General features: G+C 31.4%; 2 protein-coding genes across 3 annotated transcripts; both read left to right on the top strand.

The window, feature by feature from the left end:
• Positions 1 to 10273: 10273 nt before the first annotated feature.
• Positions 10274 to 20573, top strand: LOC133703383 (uncharacterized). 2 transcript variants are annotated; one of them, XM_062127863.1, is made up of 20 exons: positions 10274 to 10593; positions 10778 to 10866; positions 11011 to 11120; positions 11217 to 11271; positions 12121 to 12209; positions 13627 to 13693; positions 13777 to 13839; positions 14048 to 14218; positions 14365 to 14458; positions 14543 to 14622; positions 14730 to 14805; positions 15145 to 15188; positions 15875 to 15942; positions 16693 to 16778; positions 16867 to 17024; positions 17106 to 18441; positions 18552 to 18835; positions 19374 to 19571; positions 19657 to 19813; positions 20080 to 20573. In XM_062127863.1, the coding sequence occupies exons 1-20, from the start codon at positions 10482 to 10484 to the stop codon at positions 20376 to 20378; spliced, it is 3636 nt and encodes a 1211-aa protein (XP_061983847.1). In that variant the 5' UTR covers positions 10274 to 10481; the 3' UTR covers positions 20379 to 20573. The 2 variants fall into 2 exon arrangements, with proteins under 2 accessions (XP_061983847.1, XP_061983848.1); XM_062127864.1 differs by lacking the exons at positions 10274 to 10593; positions 10778 to 10866; positions 11011 to 11120; positions 11217 to 11271; positions 12121 to 12209 and having other exon boundaries at positions 14113 to 14218.
• A 1785-nt stretch (positions 20574 to 22358) lies between these two features.
• LOC133703177 (protein CHLORORESPIRATORY REDUCTION 41, chloroplastic) lies at positions 22359 to 23157 on the top strand. Its single transcript, XM_062127627.1, has one exon. It carries the CDS (start codon positions 22430 to 22432, stop codon positions 23099 to 23101), a length of 672 nt encoding a protein of 223 aa, XP_061983611.1. The 5' UTR covers positions 22359 to 22429; the 3' UTR covers positions 23102 to 23157.
• Positions 23158 to 24537: the final 1380 nt, after the last annotated feature.

Consider the following 24537-nt stretch of genomic DNA (forward strand, 5'->3'; position numbering starts at 1 on the left):
TTTTATCGTGTTTTCCTTTCTATATATATATATATATATATATATATATATATATATATATAAGAAGAAAAAAACACGATAAAAAGATGGACGTCTGGTTGCTGTTGCCTTTAATTAAATGAGGTTAATCAATTTTCACCTTCTCCATTTTCACTTTTTCTTTTCTTTTTTAAATAAACCAAGCATGGAGGTGTATATTTAATTATTCATGAGAAATTTAAACAAAATGCAAAATAATTATTTAGTCCTTAAATCACCCGGTAAACTTTAAAAAATATTTTCATAAATATGTTAATTTTTAATAAAAAATAATTCTAGATAAATTGAAGAAAATGTGGAAAGGTTTTTTTTTTGTGAATAGTTTTAAAACTTGGTCTGGTTTGGTGGGTTGACCCGAGATCAGACTGATTTAAGGTTGGAACTCAGATGGGTTTAACAAAATATAAGAAAAGATAAAAACTTAGTTGATCCAATTAAAAACTTGATTGTAATCCATTAACTACTTATTTTTTTAATAAAAACGATGTCGTTTTGTTTTATAAAAAAATAATTGGGGATCAACTCAGAATAAGCCGGTTAAAACCCGTGACCTGGATCTTGGTCCGAGTTGACTACCAAGTCAAGTTTAAAAACTGTGGTTTTTTATTGGGACATGAAAAGACAAATCAGATGAATTCGAGCTTTAGTGCATGTTTGGTATTATAATGCATAATGTTTTTAAAAAATATTTTTCACTTGAAAAAATATTAAAATAATATTTTTAAAATTTTTTATTTAACTTTAGCATATCTAAATCATAAAAAAATATTAATTTAATATTAATTTAATATTTTTTAAAAAGAAAGATATTTTAAAAAACACTTACTACAACCCCTTAAAATACCTTACCAAGTGGATTAATCGAGCAATAAGAGTTGTCCACCCATCGATAGGTAAGTAGTGAGTTCATAGATGGAGCTAGACAAGGTTGACATCTCTCAATATCCTATTATTATTTTCTACAATAAAAGTAAATAATTATTCTTGTCGGATTTTTAAAAAAAAATCTAATTTTTTTTTCTTCCTCTTGAAGTTATGGGTTCGAGAATGCTAGCGGATATGTCTGGTTAGGTTTTCCTGCACGGTTAAACTGGTGTGTATTTCTTGTATTCTTGGCATCTATGTTGAGTTTGCCAAAGCGGTGATCATTTTGATCTACGGTGCATATCTCAGGATCAATGGGCTCTGAGAGGATCTTATATAGAATGTAGGGATATTTAAGCCTTTTAAGGGATCGAGCATGAAACATGAGAATTTCTTGGCTTGAATGGTTTGCTTGAAAAGCTAAGTTTTCTTGAGTGGCAAGCAAACAACATTCAATCATCCCCTTATTCCCGTATTCTCCTTTATAGTTGTATATTAGATACAGGTAAGGCTTTTTTGTTTTTATATTTTAAAAATATTTTTTAAAAAAATTATTTTTTTCGTTACTTCAAATTAATATTTTTTTATGTTTTCAAATCATTTTGATATATTGATGTCAAAAATATTATTTTAATACATTTCCGAGAAAATACACTTTAAAAAATAATCACTACTACACTTTCAAATACCCTCGTAGTTTTGATGCATGTTTAGGAGTCTAGTATAAGTTATTTTTTAAAGTGTTTTTTGTTTGGAAATATATTATTTTTTTATTTTTAAAATTTATTTTTAACATCATCACATCAAAACAATCTGAAAATACAAAATAAAATATATTTCAAAGCTAAAACTAAAAGAATTTAGTTTTTTTTTTTAAAATACAATCCTAAACACCATAGGCTGCTCAGTTCAACACTCAACAGCTTGGGCGATTATTCAATATTCTAGTCAAGACTTGGTGTCCAAACTTAAGCTTGTGAAGGATTGGGAATCAAAGGATAAGTTTTTGAATTTGGTTCATCATCCACAACCCGTTTCATTTCAAGTTCATTGTAGAGAATAATTAATTTGTATAATAACTTTGAGTAAATCACGTACAGAATAATTAATAATACAATGATTTAATTTCTATGATATTATGTGTTATTCTTGAATTAATCTTCTGGTTTTGAAAATTGAAACATGTGGGTTTAAAAGCTTGTTGATCTTCTGTGGTATAATTAAATTAAGTTCAATGATTTCTTTTTTAATTATGATTTTAAGTTCCATAGTTATACTTGTTGGATTAAACTTACTGAATTTCCCGAATTCCATTTCATTGTATATTCCAACATTTCACAGATTTAACATAAATTTAGCTTCAATTTAATATCAAAGGCTAAAGAACATGGATATTAGAAAATAATATGAATTATATTTTGAAATCTTATTTAATAGTTTAAGTTTTTGAGTTGAATTGATTTTTTAATATGATATCAAAACTTTAGTAATCAAACGATTAGAAGTTCAAATCTCACTATTATTATTTATTTGATAAAAATTAAGTATAATGTAATGTGAGCATGTACAAATTTCAAGTTCAGAGAGCTTTCACTTGGAAGGTGTGTTAGAGAATAATAAAAACCATATCTTAAAAACTTGTTTAATAACTTAAATTTTTTAATTAAAGTTGTTTTTTAACAGTAAATTCATTAAATTACATGATATGTTATAAGTATTGTTACAATGAATTTTACTTAAACCCAAATCATTGGGCAATCCTCCTTAATTAGTGAATGATTGACTATTAATTTAGCCCCATTTTCTTAGGATGGACTTTTGATCCTCGTTGATAAAGGAGAATACAGTTTTTTTATTTTCTTGGCACTTAAAATAAAAATTAGTCTATCTATGAATTTCATTGCTCAAAATATTCTTTATAAAAGGTTTTAATATCATATGTATTTTTATTTTTATTTTTTTTTTATTTTTAAAGACATTAAAAAACAAAAAATATATTGTTTTTGTTTTTTTAAAATCAACACTATTCATAAAAAAAATTGATAGAATAACATAGTTTTAAAAAAATAGCAAATTAATATAGTTTGACATATATCATATTTTTTATTTATGATAATTTTAAATATCATGTTTAGAACTACGGTATATATCAAACTATTTTATTTTATCAAAATCTTTTTAATTTTTTTTAATAAAAAAAATATACCCTCTCATTATCTAAAGTTGTATATGACAAGACATTTAGATTTTATTAAAAAAAAAAACACAGAAAATATAATACACGAGAATGTTTCAATTTAATTTTACGTACCTTCTAATGAAAGAAATACAAATGGCTTGTGTAATGAGTCGAAGCAAGATTTACAAGAACAATGAAAACGTTTTTGCTTATTAAAAGGAATATATTAAAAAATAATATAAATTATATTTTATAGTCTCATTTAATAATTTAATCTTTTAATTAAGATGTTTTTTTTTATATAAATAAGCTAATAGCATGATATGAACTCAACTTCAAATTGAAAGAGTTTTATCAGAATACCTTGTTGTTTGAGCTGCATTACAGGTATGATACAAATTTAATTATTCACCCATAATCAATTATTTAGTATTATGTTTATATTATTATAATCTTGTTCGTGTGTTATCGTGGTAATTATATTTGTGTGTATTTAAAAAAAATATTTATCATAAAATTAATTTTTATGGAAACCCCCCCCCCCGTATCAATCTGTAAAGTTTCTTTTATTGATTGAAATTAAATTTAGAAAAATCCATATAGTAAAACTAAAATAAAAAGGTTATAATTTGTTTTAAGAAAATTATATGGTGTATTTTATTTTCTTGATCCATACCAAGTTTAAATTTTGAATTATTTTGTTAAAAAAAATTGTATCATTTTATTTTATAATTTTATTAAGAAAAGTGGTGTAATTAAAAAAAATAAAAAAATCAAATAACATATAAATTAACTCCTATATAATGATAAATTGTTAAACAGCTTGAAAATCATTCTGGTCCTTGTCGTGGTAGGCTGGGGTGGTGGCCAATCGAAGGCTTGATGTTGGGGAAATGTCTTCTTCACCGTGAAGGAAAAATCGTGGGTAGATACATTTAAGATAAAAATAAAATAAAATTATTAAACATAATAATATTGCGTTATATCACTCTGGACTTGTGCTAACATTTTTATTTTTATTTTTATTTTTATTTTATTTTATTTTTTTGTTAACAGGGCAACAAAAATATTTTCTGATTTTATTATATTTTTATCGATACTCAGAATAAACAGAGAATAGGATACGTCTTAGTAATTGACTAAGACGTAGACAGGTGACATGTCGGATATAATTAAGGCATGAGGGATGGCCGATGATATTGAAACGACAGAGGCACTCGGTATTAATTACCGGTAAACATAGGGCACGTGGAAGACTTGTTCTTGAAGATTATTCTATGAAGTTCTTCATGTTTAGTCTTTGTGAAATAAAATGATTCAAAATCCTGTTAATTTTATGTTATTTTTTTCTTCAATATGTGATGGATTTTAGAAATTAATTACCCTAATTAAATTTTTTCTAATTTAAAATTATATTTCATAATTAATTTACTATCTGATTTGAACGTGATTGGTTAAAGCTCAATTATGAACTTCTAGTTTTATAATTAATATAGCCTATTATTTAATTAGATATTATAGTTTATTACTTATCTAGACTTTATAGTTTAATAGAAACATAATTATAGATTAAGTTTTAGGTATTATATATTCCTTTAAACTTTATATTGGTAAAAGCTTCTTTCTCGTTAAATGTTTTTTTTTTTAAATATAGTCAATGTAAAATATTTTCTGCTTACATGCTGGAAAATATTTTTAATTTTTAAAATCTTATAAGATATTTTATGGATTATAAACTAATTACTACATCATCAAAATGTTTCAAACATCACCGATTATCATCATTATTATTTTATCATCAATATATTCTATTATGGGGATATTTGAGAGTGTAATTATTTTTTAAAATATTTTTTATTTGAAAATATATTAAAATAATATTTTTTTTATTTTTTTAAAATTATTTTTAATATCAACACATTAAAATCATATGAAAACACCAAAAAAATATTAATTTAAAACAAATAAAAAAAATTTAATTTTTTTCAAAAATATTTTTAAAATAAAAAATAACCAGAATCATAACTCCAACATTTTTATCACCACTACCATCACAATTACCACCATATTTACGCACTACCAAGCCAATACATTAAGAATTTTGAGTCTAAAATTAAAAATATCAAAATCTAGAATGGCCAGCTATTTTTCACGAGGAGGTTCACTAAACCTTGACAGCCTTCCCTTTTGGTTCCTAGTCTGACCAAGATTTGATCCAAAACTTTCAACCCAATACTGTCAAGTGACCTTGCTCGCTGAATTACTTACCACTCACCATTTCAACCACTGATTTCACAAAAAAAAAAAAGTTCATGTCATGGGAAATTTGATTACACATTTAAAAATCTAGAATTATTTGAAGGTTTTTTCGTCTTCGTTAGTATATATAGACACATGCGTAATGTGTTTTAAGGATGTTGCAAGAGAATTGAAGAGCAATATTTAATGAACAACTATGACTGAGAGCGGAAAATTCCAAGCATTGATTTTGTGACAAAAATGGAAAATATATAATCTTACAAACAAATAACAAGATTGAAGAAATGGGTATATCATTCTTATGACAGATGAAGGTTTTTTTTTTGGGTCAAATTAACACAGTAAATTTAAAAATTTAGAGAAATGATATTGTTTGAAAAATATTTGGTAAAATGACATAGTTTTATTTTGTCGCTTTTCTTAAGGGTGGCATCCGATAAATATCACGCTTCTGAAACACGACATTAACTAAATATTGCATTTCCAATGCATGACATTAATTAAAAATTAAACAAATTGAACACCAACAAAACACATCGACACTATCTTCTCTCGTGGAAAAAACCATTAACATAGTAGCATGTGGACGCGCAGCGTCAAAGGATCATTGAAGTCGTCATCTAATTATTGGGTTCAGGGTTGCTAGGAAACCTGAGTATACTAAACTTGTTAGATATTCGAGGGTAAGGGACTGATTATGGTTATGAAAAGTATTAACACTTTTAACATACCCTACATGAGTTAAGCTACTTTGTGGTTTAATGTGGTTTAAAGGTTTTGATGGTTTTTTGGTCGGTAGTCTATCTGTGGTTTAAGATTTACTTGTATGAATAAACCAGGCGTTTAAGAATTTATTATGGACTCATGTACCCAAATAAATTATTAGGAAAAGGTTCTTTATAACTTGTCTATTACGGTGAAAAATACTCCTAATTAAAATTGGTGAATATTTAAAATAACTTTGAGGATTTTCTGGTTAATTCTGATATTTCAAATATCAACCTCATTTGTAGATTCGATGTTCTATATCAAGATTTGTAACAATTAATTCTCATGAATTAAAAAATAATGGTTTATTGAAATATTAGTCAAATTCTCATAAATTTAATAAACATGCAAATATGTATTTTAAATATTAATATGAAAATACTAAGCAACATGATTTTCTTTATATTTTTTAGAAACTTGGTGGTATGCAATTAAAACATTTAATTTTTTTTGTCTTTTTTTTTGCTTTAAACATTCAAAAACATATAAGGAAATACAAACACACACACCCATATTTTTACTAATTAACCCACACACCCTTCAATTACATTTTTTTACAAATCATCAAAATTTAAAATAATTCAAACAACACATTAAATTATTTTTTTTACAAAATAGATCCCCTAAAATTCAGGAACAATACTAGGAATATCGAGGGAAACTTCTGAGATAGTGGCAGTGTGTGTGGGTCTCATGCACCGCCACCACTGGCGACGTGTGAATCCACACACCGTTGCTGATGAAGTGAAAAATAGGTTGACCAGGAGCAGCGTTTCTTTTTCTTCCTTTCGATGTTAGTGATGAATCTCAACATAACTTGTAAAACAAACAAAAAAAATCACACAATAGTTGATTTTAAAAACATGTCAGTTTAATTGTATTTTTCAAAGTTTCAAGAACACAATATAAATGTATATAATTGTAAAAATAATATCGCAATACCTACATCCTAATAGGAGATGAAGTGTAACCTCTATAGTTTGAACTGTCATATTTGAAAATCTCAGTATTTGAGGCTTGCTCACATGGAAATATTCTCATGATCATAATTGTTATTAAATAAAAATATTTTGTTAATTTTGTTGTGCATGAAAACATTCAAATCTAAATAGTTATTTAGATTTTTTCGAGTCATATCTATAGAAGTAGCAAATATTCCCCGATTTATTTGATCCCCTTCATGTATGCAAGATATAAATATTTATACAAGAATGCCAATATAGTATATCCCTGTGGACAAAGATAGAAAAAATATATAAAACAATTCGGATTGAGAATTAAAAAAAATAAAACATATACAAAAATACTTAGATTGGAAATAGGAAAATAAAAATACGATCACATTTAGGAGATTTATATTTAAATGGATATGTGTTGAAAAAAATAGTCATTCAATTATTATCAATCTAATAAATCGATATTTATCACTTCATTAAATATCATCCACCTTGTATTTTATGCCTATGGGCAAAGATCATGCTCGTTACCTTCCAAGCTAATTTTGAAGTATTGTATTTATGTAGCTTTCTAATTAATTACTATACTTATTAATGTCAAATTCAAAATTTATGTGATAAATGCTTAAACATTTTAAAATGCTTGACGACAATAATTTTTAAAGACATATACGATGTAAAACCATTAATCAACCCCCCCCCCCCATGTCTTTTACTTTTATATATATATATATATATATATATATATATATATATATATTAAATTCATGTATGGGAGATTGAGTCCACTTTCTATACAGTTGCTATGAATTCATTGAAAAAAGGAAGAAATAGTGTCCGGAGCGGTTCAATCTCGCTTTTCTTAAATTTTTAATTTTTTTAAATATTTTTGGATGTTTGATAGATTAATGTTAAAAATTTATTTTAAAAATTTATTTTTTATCGTTATTTCAAACAATCCAAAAACAACAACGGCCTAATAAAATTAACTATGAAAGTCCATATTATAAAATGGACAAGCTTGGTCTTAGCCCACAGCTGATTCTCCATTGACACAAGCTCGAAGTCCATATTGGTAGCGCACATATAAAATACACAGTAAACTTAGAAGGCGTCTAATTATAAAATGCGTCGTTTTCCCCTTATTTTGTCTTCAACGCATATCCACATAACATTTCTCAGTTCAATTACAAGTTTAAATATCAAGAAAAAGGTAGTACTGTTTTGTTTTGAAAGTATTTTTTATTTAAAAATATATTAAAATAATTTATTTTTTTTAAAACGATATGAAAATACTAAAAATATTTAATTTAAAATAAAAAAATAAAATAAAAAATAATTATTTTTAAATATTTTAAAACACAAAACAAACCAGTTTTGAGACTAAGTCCAGACTTGATCAATAAAGAAATGCTTGTTGTAACTAAATATTGGTAGGTTTTATTTGTTTTTATATTTTAAAAATATTTTTTAAAGAATTTAATATTTTTAGATCATTTTAATATATTAATATTAAAAAATATTTTAAAAAATAATTACAATTATACTTTCCAACAGATAGTTACCGATGATGGAAAATGGGCTGGTGACAAATTACTCTGGGGGTGGGTTGGTCGAAAACAGCCGAGTCTCTTTGGAGAAATTCAGTTTGACAATGGCGAGATGATGGTGATGGTGACGGGGTTGACGGCGGAGGTGATGGCAGTAAATACTTGATTATTGGCATGGCAGAACACATCCTCAAGGGCTAATAAAATTACATTGGGATATCAATTTTTTATTGAAGACAACTATATTCTTCGGTCTCGTAAATTTGATTGCATCAGCAAGCTTTCGGCAAATATTTTAATGCTATGTACATGCTGAAGGATGCTCGATTGTATAAAAGATTGAAGAAAATTTCTTTTTTGGAACGTGGAAGCCATCTTGATTGAAGGTGACTTAAAGGCGGCTTTTCTTCACCTTGTAAAGCATAGACTTCTTGCTCTCTGATCGCATTTGGGATTGCCAAGAGAAGATGAGCTGGATCACTTGCAAACATTATTAACATCACATTATTTCACTTCCTATTATATTATTAAATCCAGCATATTCTAATTTCGAGGAATAGCTCAACTAGTCAGGTTTTGAGTTTGCTCTCAAATGATTATGAGTTTAAGTCATTTTAAGGCCACTAGAGACTTATATGATCGTTAATTTCAGGTCTTGTGGGAATAGTCGAGACATGCACAAGCTGATCTAGACACCCACGCTAATAAAAAAAAATCTGGATATTCCATACTTGATTTAAGATTCGGATTACAAAATTGGTTAAATTAATTTAAGTCAATTCAAAATAATATCGATTCAATTTTAAACAAATGATGTACTTTTAATTTATTTATACAAAAATCAAAATAAATTTTAATTGGGTTGATCGAGTCATGATTTAACTTATTGAATTAATTGAATTTTAAGAGAGTTAATTTTAACCTGATTTATTTTAAAACTTGATCTAGACTAGATTACAGATCGACAAATCATCGAGTTGATTTATCAATTTAGATTTAATATCACTGTTTTCCAGTAATAAAATAAAAGAGATATAATTTAATATGAAAAATAAATCCTTTTTAGTAAATAAGAATTTTAAATAGAAAACCTTAGCTACTGAATTATAAATGGCTAGGAAATTTGAGGATATCATCTAGGATGTTCAAAAGTCCTTTTTTTTTTTGGTTGTTTTAACGAATGCTAAACCACTAGAGCAAATGGATTTTTGACCATCCTATTTAAATTTTAATTTTGGTGAATTACATGGAAATAAAAATGAAAATAGCAACAATTAATAAATTTTCGAAATTTAGGTGTTTAAAATAATTATTTTCCTTTACAAATTGATATATATTAATAATAAAAGGAATAATAAAAAATTAATCCACCAGCGCATGCAAGTTACTGCAACTACCTAGGCAATATCTTTTTTTCAAAATCCAGCCTTGACCCCCCTGTCTTAGTTCTTACACAAAAACGGTTACTTTTCCCAAACACGAAGACACACCGACAAATCCACCTCTGACGCCTAACGCCAGACCCTCCCTGACACAGCCCCGCGATCCGATGCGCTTTCTTTGCCACCTCATAGCTCTTCGCACGTGCCGCACATCCCCGCACGTGCCAACCAATATTCCCTCGCACGTGCCAGTTGCCACACCCCACCCTCGCCTTCACTCTTCCACAGATTCATCCACAGCTACAGTAAGCCAAAGGAACCAATAAATCGATTGATCAGCAGAATCCCTCCCTCAGCTTCACATTTCTTTTTGGTTCGATTTCTCAAAAATCGCTTCTCCTTCATGTTAATCTGACTCTTAGATCTAAATCTTTCATTTCGTAGTTGACGCCTCCACCACCATCATCAGCAGAAGCGTCAATCAATGGAGTCGATACTGGCACGTGCGTTAGAGTACACGCTCAAGTACTGGCTCAAATCTTTCTCTAGAGATCAGTTTAAGCTTCATGGAAGGACCGTACAACTTTCTAATTTAGGTAACTTCTTAATCGTCATTAATTCTGGGAAGTTTAGTGTTTTTTTTTTTTAGAGAGCAATCGCTAGCTGTTATGCTTCCATTTTTTTAGCAAGATTAAATCTGGAATTACAAGTTTTTAGTCTGGTGAAGACTTCAAGAGATAAATTTTTGAATTTGATTTTTTTTTAATTTCATTTGGTTAGAATTAAATGGAGACGCTTTGCACGCGAGTATGGGATTGCCGCCGGCGCTGAATGTAACAAAGGCGAAAGTAGGCAAATTCGAGATAATTGTAAGTAATTTTTCTTACTTGTTAATCTAATTAAATTTTGTGATTATTTTTTGATTAGCAGTTAATCTTAGTGGTTAAAAGAATTGAAAATGTTATTTTTTATGGGCTTAACTACATTTATCTCCCCCCCCCTTTTTTTCTCAGCTTCCGTATGTAAGTAATGTACAAGTAGAACCGATTGTAATCCAGATTGATAAGCTGGATTTGGTTTTAGAGGAGAATAGTGAATCAGATGCAAGCAGCGGTCCGAACAGGTAGTGTGATTTTTCTGTGCGTTTAATTTATGAAGTGATGGTTATGCTGTTGGTTCGAAGTTAAAGATTGCTTTCATTTGCTTTTCAATTTTGCAGTGCGCATTCGTCTAGCAGTTCTAGCAAAGGTAGCGGATATGGATTTGCTGATAAGGTTAGGCAACATCTTGGGTTGAATTGCATTTTATTCGACCACGGCCTGTATTTTGGAAATCTAATTTTTCTCAAAGCCCCAGTTAGCCCTTAATTTTTTATATGAAAAGCCTGTTAATGGTTAGTATGTAGTGAAATTGAATAAGGATGTGCAAAAGAGTCTTTGTGGTGTGAAGGAGTGAGAGGAGATATATTGTGGAAACTAATCTCTTAAATACAAGACTGTTTTGAAGCTGAAACTTTTCTTGGGTGAATTCAACCATGAAATAACCTAGTAAGGCAGCTAATGAACAAGATATGTTTAAATCATGCCAAAGAAAGGGGTATGAAGAAAGTGAGTTGGTATATACTAATTCCTTAACTTCAAACCAGTGTTTCCTGTATCAGAGCGTGCACACACAGACAGTCTTTCCTTCTGGTAAAAAAATGTTTTATGTGTAGTTAAATGAAGAATTAGTAAAAAAGGAGCAATACCAACTTCCTTGATAAACATGGACTTTTGAAGTATATTGTAGTAACTGACTCAAATTCCAACATGTAAAAGAACATATTGGATTGATCTAGCTGCCTTCAATTATTTTGAATCTGACAATTAACGAATTCAGTTTTAATTTGACATGACCAGTAGAAGTCATTTATCTCTTGCTCTGCCAATACTTTCTGAGTTGTATGCACACACGTAATTTGTATTGCTACGAACCATATTTCAGAATCTATGTCTATGAGTTTGGGTGAAAGTGGTTATGCACCATGACAACCCAACAATTTTTCATCTATTTGTATTGTAGTTAATTCCTCGCAAAAGCCGTGTAGAAATTTGGATTCAACAGTTTACTTTTATCATTACCAGATCGCGGATGGAATGACCATCCAGGTTTCCACTGTTAATCTTCTACTTGAAACACGTGGGGGTGCTCAACATGGGGGAGGGGCTACCTGGTAAGTTGTTGGCTTCTCCCACTTCATACAGACATTTAGGAATTAACTTTTCTGTTTGTGTACATGTACTGCTTTTCTCTTTGTTCATAACTGCTGTAAGCCTTACACTGTATTTAATGTAAAATACTAGCTGTTTATTGATGTTTACATAGGGATCATGTTTTTGTTTGAATTAACCTTAGCAGAACTCTTGATAATTTACCGAAACCTAGAATGATACAGTATGTTGTTCCTTTTGTTTAAAAAGCTTTGATGCATTATAACAATAGCTAAAAAAGATCAGTGTTTTACTGTGGACTGCACTGTGCAGTCCACAGTAAAACACTGATCTATTGTCCCTGCTGCTTTACGTTTTTTTTTTTTTTTTTTTTTTTTTTTTTTTTTTATGCCTTTTGGAAAATTATTTTTTGCTTTTTTTTTGTTTTTTTAGCAAATTTGTTTCTTTAATTTAGTTTATTAATATTTTGTAAACCCAGTTAATTCTGGGTTGACCCGTCAATTTTTTTATTTATTTTTATTTTTATAAATTTTTTTTTTAATTTAGTTTGTTAATATCAAATATTTTTTATTTAGTTATCAGACTTTCATGACACAAATCCTGCGTTTAACAGGTTAACATGGTTTGACGAGTTAACCCGGATTTGTTTTTTGATTTTTTCTTTTTAATTAATTTTTTTCGTTTAGTTCAGTTTGTTAATGTTCACTTTTTTTTTATTTAGTTGTCAGACATTCATGACACGGATCTGAGGTTTAACGGGTTAACTTGGTTTGACGAATTAACCTGAATTTTTTTTTTTTTGCTTTTTTTTCTTTTAAATTAATTTTTTTCGTTTAATTTAAATTGTTGATGTTAATTTTTTTTTCTATTTAGTTATCAAACTTTTATGACACGGATTCCGGGTTTGACAGGTTAACCTGGTTTAACGAGTTAGCTCAGTTAATTCTAGGTTAACCCATTAATTTGTTTTTTTATTTTTAATTATCAAACTTTCACGATGCGAATTCAAGGTATGACAGGTTAACCCAATTAATTCATTTTTTTTTCTTTTTCTTCATTAGTTTTTTTCTTCCTGTTGGTTTTTTTTCTTTGTTTTTTTCTTTTTAACTAATCTATTTAATTATCACACTTTTATGACACGACCTTGCAGTCAGACCCACGTCCAATGCTATTGGGTCTGGTATTGCAGTCCAGACACTTTTATGCTAAGGGTTAACCCAAGTTTAATGTTATTGTTAATATTATAAATATTACTCTTGGATCAGGCGTTGCAACCAAACCTAAGATTCTTAGGTATAAATTTGCAAAAAAACCTAATATTTTTAGATCTTAGCTTTTTTTGAAATACAAAAAATAATTGACCCGCGGCATCGCGCGGGGCATATAACTAGTACTTATCTATATCTTGTCCATCTCCAGGGCTTCACCACTGGCATCAATTACTATACGCAACCTTTTATTATATACAACAAATGAAAACTGGCAGGTAATTTTGCCTTAGCCTCTTAGCTTCAAACTTTGACCGCTTTCTTTAGTTGCACCCTTATTGTGGTTTGGCATATATTACAGGTAGTAAACCTAAAGGAAGCACGCGACTTCTCCAATAACAAAAAGTTCATATATGTATTCAAGGTAATATACAAGCTTTTGACAATACAGAGATGCACATCATTTTGTTATTGTGTATCTCAATGGCTTTTCTACTGTTTGTGTCGGGGCAGGGTCCGTAACGTGCCTTATTTACTTATATAGTGTGGGAGGTAGGACCGTAGGAGATATGTGTGTCTTCTGCTTGCTGTATACGAAGCATCTGATCAATGATGAATTCTTTCCTTGATAGAAACTTGAATGGGAATCTTTGTCTATTGATCTCCTGCCTCATCCTGATATGTTCGCCGATGCCAGTTTAGCATGTGCTCAGGAGGGAGCCTCCCGGAGAGATGATGATGGTGCAAAGCGAGTTTTCTTTGGTGGAGAACGTTTTCTGGAAGGAATATCTGGAGAGGCCTATGTAATGTGAATCATAAGTTTTTAAGTAACTTTTTATGAGTTCTTTGCTCTAGATAGTAGGGCATTGTTATTGAGCATTTACCAGTTTCATCTGTGCTTGTGCAGTGACTGGTCGAATATATTTCCTAACTTCTTAATTTTTACCAGATCACAATGCAGAGAACTGAACAAAACAGTCCACTCGGGCTTGAGGTTCAATTACACATTCCAGAAGCCATCTGTCCTGCATTGAGTGAACCAGGTATATTTTAAATGTTTACCACCCATCCATTTCTTATATACGGAATAAATGCTTCAAGTTGGTTACATAGTACTGTGTGAGCAGGACTACGTGCTCTTCTTCGCTTCATGACAGGGTTATATGTTTGTCTTAATAGAGGAGATGTGGATCTACAGTCTCAGCAGGTTTTTAGTTGTCCCTTTTTTTACTCCATTCCCTAGCATTTTAAAGGTTAACATAACATAGATGAGTTAAAACTAAGTGCTTTATTTTCCTCTCTGAATTCCTGCAGCGATCTACAGAAGCAGCAGGGCGTTCTCTTGTCTCAATTGTTGTGGACCACATATTTCTCTGCATCAAAGATACTGGTTTGTGTTCTTTTCTTTTTTGCTAGTGTTAATATTAATTGTGTTCTTCTATAAAAAATCAAATAGCAAATTTTTACATTTTGTTCTTAAAATATGTCTGAATTGTGAATTTGATTTTCTTTTGCGTTGTCTAGGTACAATACATGACATTCTTTTTCTTAAGTAAAGTAGCGTATCTTATGGGTACTTATCTTTTAGCCTTGCATCCACATGTGGGCTCCATTTGTGGCCCAGAGTATGTGTAGAGGGGATATGTAGCCAGAAATACAAGATAGTTCTCTTTCTTAGCTTGTGTTTTCCACCACTAGAAATTTGCTAATGTTTCTAGTTTACTTGCAGAGTTCCAGCTTGAACTTTTGATGCAATCTCTTCTGTTTTCTCGGGTATTATCTCATTCCTTTTAAAAAGTGAACTTTGAAAGAACATGTTGTTCTTTTGTTGGTCCCATTTTCTTGTGAGTATTCATCTTTCATGTAGGAACGGAAAACTGTGAGTATACTTAAGAATAACTTAGTTGCAGAGTTCCATGCATATGGTTTTACTCCAATCATAAGTAGTGTTAGGATAGAACTGAGTTAGATATTCAGCCTTTTAGAGCTGAGTATTATCTATTTTGCTTCTCAAATGACCTAAGAATAACTTATATCTGATTTTGCATGAGAATGTGATTTTTAACTCTCAAAACTATCAAATATGATATAGCTGGAAATAAGGTGAGCTGTATGAAATAGTTGCTAATATTTTATTTTGAAAGACACTATTCTTTTGAAATTTTGTCTTAAAAGGCAAAAACTTTAAATAAGACTCTGCTGTGACATGGACTGGAGCTATTCTATTTGACAAGTAATAGTGAGTTCTAATGATATTATTCTATTTGGCATTACCTATTTTAGAAGCTACGAGTCTTAGATTCTTGAGCATTTTGTGTTCTCTTTGCTTCCATGTATTTCTGTTACAAATTGCATGTTGACATGATTTAGCATCCTGAGATCTCATGCTGGGATGGATTTTCCATGCATGGTGACATGATTTAGCATTCTGAGATCTCACAATGGGATTGATTTTCCAGGCCACAGTTTCTGATGGAAAAATTGCCAGTAATCTGACTAAGGTTATGCTTGGTGGAATGTTCTTGAGGTAAAGTTCATGCTCTTCTTTGTCATAGTTTGACACCAGTAAATATCTCGTTAATTCTCATTCAAATAATCTGTTCTTGCTTTGAATAGCACACTGGTCTGGCCTTTTAGTTTGTTGTATGCTGTTGCTTGAAGTATTAGCATTTATGCCAGTGGCATTCCTTTTTTGTGTTTCACTACACATAACAGCATACACATATCATACAAAAAAATCTTACAAAATAGAGATGTGTCATCTCACCTGTGCTTGTGATGTCATTTTGGATTAATATCCTGTATAAAAATTGTTTTTATAGACCTTCTCCTTTTCAATTTGACTAGTCAGAGAGTAGTTTCTGTATGATTGGCCATCTTTACATTATGATGCAGTGGTGGAATGGATCACACCCTGACCAAGTTGGGATTGATCTTGGTTTAGTCAATATGATTATCATGGGTTGTCGTTAACAGCCAAGATTTGTACACAAATATATCAATTCTCACACTTGATAGGACATATGAAAATATTGTTACTGACAAGTAATAATCTGATGTGGGATGCCATGAGATTCAGATTTATAGTTGTTGAAGAATGGCCAGTGCAACCAGTTTTTATTTCCTCATGCCCTTTTTCTTTTTTCTAAATTCTTTTGCACGATTAATTTTAGATTAGATAAAAAAATGGCCTTCTTTGGGCAACAGGGACTTGATTTTGAGTTGCTTTTATCATTCGTAACTGAGATTTAATGACTTGTAAATTGCTGGAATGTAGGGATACCTTCTCACGTCCTCCTTGCACTTTAGTGCAACCTTCCATGCAGGCCATCACAGAAAATGATGGGCAGATTCCTGACTTTGGTACTATTCAATCAAATGAATGCATTTCTAGTTAGGATTGAAGATGAAGTAATTAAAGTTGATCTTGCCTATTCAATTGTCTTCACAGCAAAGAATTTTTGCCCTCCTATATATCCTCTGGGAGACCACCAGTGGCAGACAAATGTTGGTATTCCTTTGATATGTCTCCACTCTCTTCAGCTCAAGCCCTCTCCAGTCCCACCATGTTTTGCTTCGCAAACAGTTATTGCTTGCCAGCCTCTTATGGTATGCATTGATAATCTCAGTTGTTGATGTTTTTCTTCCTTTTATACTCTCTTCTAATAATTGTTTCTCTATTTTGCTTAGATTCACCTTCAGGAAGAATCGTGTTTGAGAATAACTTCCTTCTTAGCTGATGGCATTGCTGTCAATCCTGGGGATATTTTACCTGATTTTTCAGTAAATTCTGTGGTATTTGTCCTCAAGGAATTAGATGTTATTGTTCCGTTGGATGTGAGTCAATCACACAATCCAGCTGACAATGGGAACTATACTGTCCACAATGCCTTTGCTGGAGCAAGGCTTCATATTGAAAATTTGTTCTTCTCAGAGTCGCCAAAACTAAAACTCAGGCTACTGAACCTTGAGAAAGATCCTGCTTGCTTTTGTCTTTGGGATGGTCAACCAATTGATGCTAGCCAGAAGAAATGGACTACTGGAGCATCGCATCTTACTCTATCTCTGGAAACATCTTCCAGCTTAAATGGGACGCTGAATTTGAATGGGATGACCTCTGGCTTATGGAGATGTGTTGAGCTACAAGATGCTTCTGTGGAGGTTGCCATGATATCAGCTGATGGGGGTCCATTAACAAATGTTCCTCCCCCGGGTGGTACTGTCAGAGTTGGCGTTGCTTGTCAACAATATTTTTCCAACACTTCTGTTGAGCAGTTATTCTTCGTCCTTGATCTTTATGCATACCTTGGCAGAGTTAGTGAAACGATTGCCTCAGTTGGTAAGAATAGGAGACAGAAGATAAATAGGAATGAATCTTCAGGTGTTAGGCTAATGGATAAGGTTCCCTGTGACACTGCAGTAAGCTTAGCAGTGAAGGAACTACGACTTCGATTTTTAGAATCTTCCGCCTCAGATATTGAGGGAATGCCTCTGGTTCAATTTATTGGGGAAGATCTTTTCATAAAAGTTGCTCATAGAACCCTCGGCGGTGCCATTGCCATTTCATCCTCTATATGCTGGCAGAGTGTTGAGGTGGACTGTGTAGAGACTGAGGGAAGCTTGGCATATGAAAATGGCACACAAACAAGTTCTGTTGAAAATGGATGTCTTGTAGCTGCAAATGGATATCCTCAACTAAGAGCTGTGTTTTGGGTGCATAATGGACACAAATATCAAGCAAACGGTATTACTCGCACAATCCCATTTCTAGACACAAGCATGGTGCATGTGATTCCATTAAGCGAATTGGATCGAGAGTGCCACAGTTTAAGTGTTTCTGCCTGTATATCTGGTGTTCGCCTGGGTGGAGGAATGAACTATGCTGAAGCTCTTCTCCATCGGTTTGGAGTATTGGGGCCTGATGGTGGTCCAGGTGAGGGGCTTTCTAAAGGATTAGAAAATTTATCGACTGGGCCACTGTCTAAACTTTTTAAAGGGTCGCCTCTTATTGATAATCTAAAAGAAGGTATGTCACAACATTTATAATTGTTTGGTCATTACCATGCAGTACTGCTTAGGTTCTGTTCCAGTTTCTACTTTGTTGGCTTCTATCTTATCTCTTCATCTATTCTACAGATGCAAGTCCAGTAGATGGAAAAGATGGAGTCTTACACCTAGGAATACCTGATGATGTGGATGTGTGCATAGAATTCAAAGACTGGTTATTTGCTCTTGAAGGTGCACAGGAGATGACAGATAGGTGGTGGTTTTACAATCATGAAGATGTGGGGAGAGAAGAGAGGTGTTGGCATACATCTTTCCAAAGTTTGCTGGTAAAAGCTAAAAGTGGTCCAAAGAAAGAGCGAAATGGAAAAGGAAAACCAAATGGAAAACTGAAATATCCTGTGGAATTAGTTACGGTAAGGAACTGCCCCCCCTCCCTCTATCTAATGATAGTTTTAGTCTTGCAAAGCTGCAAATAGCTTTGCTTATCTAGTGTGGTTTTACTCCTTTGTATAACTTAGTTTACATGCTTGCTAATTCTGTCAGCTTTTACCCATATTAGAGACTTGCTAGTACTCTGGGTTATCCCCGCATGCTATTGCCTAGACACATATCTGCTGTCATGTAGCTTCATTTTTAGTGGGTCTCTTTTAGAGGATTTATAAGATTTTGGTTAGCGACACTTGGTCCCCAGCTGGGAGTAGTAATTTACTTTTGGCTATTTTGTAAATTTAGGCTTTGCTTAAATGCAGTACTGCTCGAGTCCTAGGTTAAAAAAGCATGTAGGATTGAGGGTTGAGACTCGGATTAAGAAGCGGATGATGTGTCTTATGCTTTCTATGGTTCTTAGATATCTGGGGCTGATTAGGCTGTATGTGTGGATTGGTTTTCAGTTTATGTGGATCTTATTTCTCTACCTTGGTATTTTTGAACACGGTGGGATGGTGCTTGTAGGTTGGGGTGGAAGGCTTGCAGACATTGAAGCCACAGGGACAAAAGGGTGTGTCTATGCCTGCAAATGGGATAAAGGAAGTTGTGGAGACATCTGGAGGAGTAAATCTTGAAGTTTGTATGGTGGCATTGGAGGAAAACATTGATGATGAGATGGCCAATTGGGCCGTGGAAAACTTGAAATTTTCTGTTAAGCAACCGGTAATGAAATAGAAACTTTTCTAATATTTGATCAGCGGCTCTTACCATAAATGAAACATGACATTTCATGCTTCATTCCTTGTAGATTGAGGCTGTTGTGACCAAAGATGAGCTCCAGCACCTTGCTTTGTTGTGCAAGTCTGAAGTTGATGCAATGGGTCGGATAGCTGCTGGCGTCCTGAAGCTACTCAAGCTTGAAGGGTCAATTGGCCAGGCAGCCATAGACCAACTTAGCAACCTTGGTACAGTTTGATTGTTTTTAACGAACTTGTCAATACTGCCATGCACTTTTTTTATAGTACTGTCCGATAATAAACTGTGTACCTGAAACAGGTAATGTGTGTAGCCTTGCATCATTTTTTTTCAATCACAACCTAATTGCCCCTATCCTTTTTCATTGAGTTCCACTAGAGGAATTTATGATTAAACTTCCTTGAGTTGAACTTCTCTTCTGTTTGTGGCTTAGATATTTGCTTATTTCATCTTTTTGTGTTTATTATGCTTGCAGGAAGTGAGGGCTTCGACAAGATTTTCACCCCGGACAAGTTCAGAAAGGGTACTAGTCCTGCCAGTACCTCTTTCTCCCCATCACCACATATTATTAATGAAAGCCCCCGAACAACCGTGGAATCAACAGTAGCTTCACTCGAGGAAGCAGTTTTGGACTCACAGGCCAAATTGGCTGCCCTTTTTACTGATTTATCTAGTTCAGAATCCTCCACACAACATCTTGCTGATATTAAACAACTCGGCCGGAAGCTTGAAAGCATGCAGAGTTTGGTGATGCAATTACGGACCAAAATTTAAACCATCTCCTATTAGTATAGCGATTCTTTCATGTATATATTATAGGTATAGATGCATGGTGAGTATTGCAATGAGGCAAAATGGAAAATTTTTCATTTGTTGTAAAATATTTTGTATCCTAATAGGTGAAAGTTACCATTTAAGTTATGGTTTCAAAGTTTAAATAAACATGTTCTGTGCTTCACTTCACAATCATTTATGGTGGGTTTTTCTGCCACGACAAGTTTATATCTTGAAATCATAACCCTACTGGTTTGGAGAACTGATAGGAAACATTTAGCGGGTTTTTAGAATCGACTCCTGCTGGAAATCTGGAGTGCTCAAAGTGATAAATGTTATTATTTAGGGTTTGTTTTTGAAATTTAAGGTTATAGTTTAGTGTCGAGGTATTGTTTATGATTTGGGTTTAGAATATTGTTTAAGGTTTGTATTTGAGGTTAGTTCGTGGTTAAAGTCAAGGTTAATTTGAGGTTTGATTTTTTTTGGATAAAGTTGTTATTTTTAATTATAACTTTAACAATCCAATAATATTTGTGTTAAATTATGTTATTTTTCAAATAATTTTTTTTTATGTATACTAAATTTATTAACTTTTTGGTCAAACTATGCTAATTTTTAAAAATATCCTCTCAAGTTTTTACAAATAAAATCAAAATAAATATTCTAGATGAATTTGTAAGGATTAAGCATAAGGAATTTGTAGTGTAGAATTGGTAGGTGTGTGAAACCATAGCTTATCTTTGATAGGATATGGTTAATTGTTGTTTGGCTTTGACTCGATGAATCAATTTACAAATTAGTCGATTCAATTAAAACTCGAGTGAGATTTAATTTGATTTTTTATATTATTAATTTTTTTATAATAATATTATTTAAACTTTTTTTTTAAAAATCTTCAAATGACCTAAACCTTAGAGCATGGGTTAAATTATACAACTATAATTCAAAGAGTAGGGTAGAAGGTGAGGTGCTCGATTGACATGTCGTGACTGTCTTTTGTTACAAAGTTCGGATGACGGGTTGCTTGGATCATATTTTATGAAGAGCGAGAGACTTTTCTTGTATAGATAAACCCAAAATGAAGGTGGCTTAATGCATCTTGCTGGGAGTCCAAATTGATAATATCAACATGTTAAGAACATCTTTCATATATTTTTTTATTCTTCATAAGAAAGTTGTTGCGTTGTTTATTTTAGTAATTGTTGAATTTTTTTTATTTAAAAATATATTAAAATAATATATATTTTTTATTTTTTTAAAATTTATTTTTGATATTCGAACTATCTAAAATAAAAAAAAATAATTTAAAAACAAATAAAAATTTTCAAAAATGTTTTTTGAACGTAAAAATGAAAACATTTTAAGATGGTAAGAAGTTATTTAAAAAAAGCTATAAAATTAACATTAATATAATTATTTATTAACATGTTGGAAAATTTAGAATAATATCATAAAAACTAACTTTTTTCTTGAGAAAACTTAGTTTTTTATTCTTTTTTTTTCCTAAAAAATTCAGTGTTATTACTTATTATCACAATACAAAAAGGGAATAAAATTTTCATATATATATATATCTTTTTCACTTTCTCAAAACTATTTCCTTACTTCTTATGAATAATTGGCATCGAAAACCATATCATGTATGGGGAAAAAATATATACTCACAAAGACATAAGTGAAAAAAGAATAAGGTTAATTAAGCAATAAAGTTTTTAGCGTGAATTACAGAAGTTGTTCTAATTGTTTTCCTTCAAAAAATAACAAATTGAATTTTGATAAGCTTGCGTATTAATTCACAATTAGGTCGACTATAAAAACAATTTTAGGGTTTTTATTTTATTTAATACGTGGTCCGGGTCAGGATCAGTGGATTGGCTAAATTCCATATAAATGTCGAGTTTAATAACAGTTTTTTTTTTAAATAGAAAAACTGTTCTATTTCCAGATATTTTGCAAATATCTTCCTTTTATTGCTCGCATAATTAATTTATCCAACAAAATACTACTAGCTGACCTTATCTTCTTCCGTTCACTTTTGCTTCCGAGCACCTATGGCTTCCACTCTCCTTCACTCTCTCTCGTTTCCAAACCCACTTTGCCTAAATCAACTCTACCAAAGCCAAACCCCTACAACCCCATCAACATTACCGTTTAAGAAAGACCAACACTCTCACTTCTTCTCCATCAAATGCACATCATCAAACTCAGCTCCATTAACAGAATCTGATGACACTGAGTCCTCATTCCCTCCTCCAGTTTCCACAACCCTAAACAACTCAGACTACCCTATCGAAAAGCGAAGAAGATCTCAAATAATCCGGGATAGAAAGGCCAAAACAGACCTTGTGAAAGGTGAGCCTCCAAACTATGAAGTGGGGTGGAAGAGAACGAAAGAGATAAAGCTCGAGAAGCCAGTAGGGTATGTGATAATGGATTTTTTGGACAAGTTGGTGGAGCTGATGGATAAAGAGTTTGGTTCAACTGCGCTTTTGGCTAAGGTTGGTGAAATAGTGGCGGAGAGAGCAAGGGAAGAAGCTGAAGTCTTGAGAGATGAAGGGAAAGTGGAGGATAGAATGGTGACGGAGTTGTTCAGAGTTTTGAAGTTGATGGAGATGGATTTGGCCATGGTTAAAGCAGCTGTTAAAGAAGAGACTTTGAATGAGAGGCTTGAGCAGGCCAAGGCAAGGTGTAGACAAGCAATACTTGTCGCTAATTCTTTTTGATGTTCATCAAATAGATAAATAAATAAATAATACATAAGGTTAATTATTCTTGGAAATCCATGCATTTTCTTTTCTTTTCTTTTCTTGCCTTTATCTTGGAGATAGCGATATTTTTTTTATTCTTTTATTTATTTATTTATTAATACCAGCGTGCGGGTTAATTTATATGTACTTTAATTATATATAACCTGAAATTAATAATAATATAAGACTCTGAATTATAAAGCAAATTGAAATTTTTTTTCTTGTTTATGCTAGTTTGTATTTCATTACTTGATTTAATGTGTATAAATTATTTAATTGGAGAAGCTTAGTAGCTTATATTTCTCTATATCAGGCAACATTATGATGTACATTGAAAGGGAAAAGGTACCTATATTTGGAGCACAAATTCATTTAAAAGTCATATGACATAGTGATAAAAATTGTTTTTTAATATATATATTTTTAAAATATATTTAAAAAACATTTTTTATTTATGAAAATATATTTTTTTACATTAATATATTAAAAAAATTCAAAAATATTAAAAAAATTTAATCTAAAACAAAAAAAAATAAATTTTTTTTTAAAAAAACATGGATGGTTAGACCACCAACTCAAACACGGGAAATTCTATTGGAGATATATGGAGGCAAAAATGAAAAGCATGTGCTGAAAATGTACAGCATCAAGTACTTTTCTAGTGCAAATCTTCGGACTTGTAATAATATTTAGAGTTGTGAGAAAAACTAAGTCTTACTGTTCACATGTATTTGAAGAGATTATTCGTGTACTAGATTAATCGAATTAAGAGTATTTTTTATAAATGAAGCTAATTGAACGTAGATTTATTGTCTCTTGAAAAAAACCAATTTGATTAGTATGTTTGGTAAATATTAACTTATCCTATATTTCAAGCACTTTGCAGCATTATTTCCACTCCCAGTATTTTCTTAATTTAGATATTAAATTATCAACCAACTTATTCATATAAATATGTTTTGACCAATGATATATTGACCAACCCAACGATACAGACCTTCATTAGGCAGACTAGAGTTGTTAAAATCATTGTTCTTAAACCTGTCTATTGGATCAACCCAAGACTTGGTAATCAGCTGCCTAAGCGAAAGAAGTTGAAATGGTCATGCAACAGGCTTTATCGGGCTAACAGGTTGGTTGCTGGTTTACAAATCTAACCACTCAATTACTGGGTTGCTTGATGCCAATCTGCTCTTAAACTCTTGCTTGCTTGGAAATGTTTCAAACCATTTGGTCAAGTAAGAGCAAACACAGTTTTTAATTGTCAATCAATAACATGGCATCGTTATCTCTGTTTTCAGGAACTTTTATGAGAAATTGCGTAACTAGACTTGGTTACTAAGGAGCTTTGGATAGTTGAACCATGAAATGCTAGGGCTATTATTTGCTACTGCCCTTACAGCCTTTTATTT

Source organism: Populus nigra, chromosome 9, assembly GCF_951802175.1.
Source record: "Populus nigra chromosome 9, ddPopNigr1.1, whole genome shotgun sequence".
Taxonomy (NCBI): domain Eukaryota; kingdom Viridiplantae; phylum Streptophyta; class Magnoliopsida; order Malpighiales; family Salicaceae; genus Populus; species Populus nigra.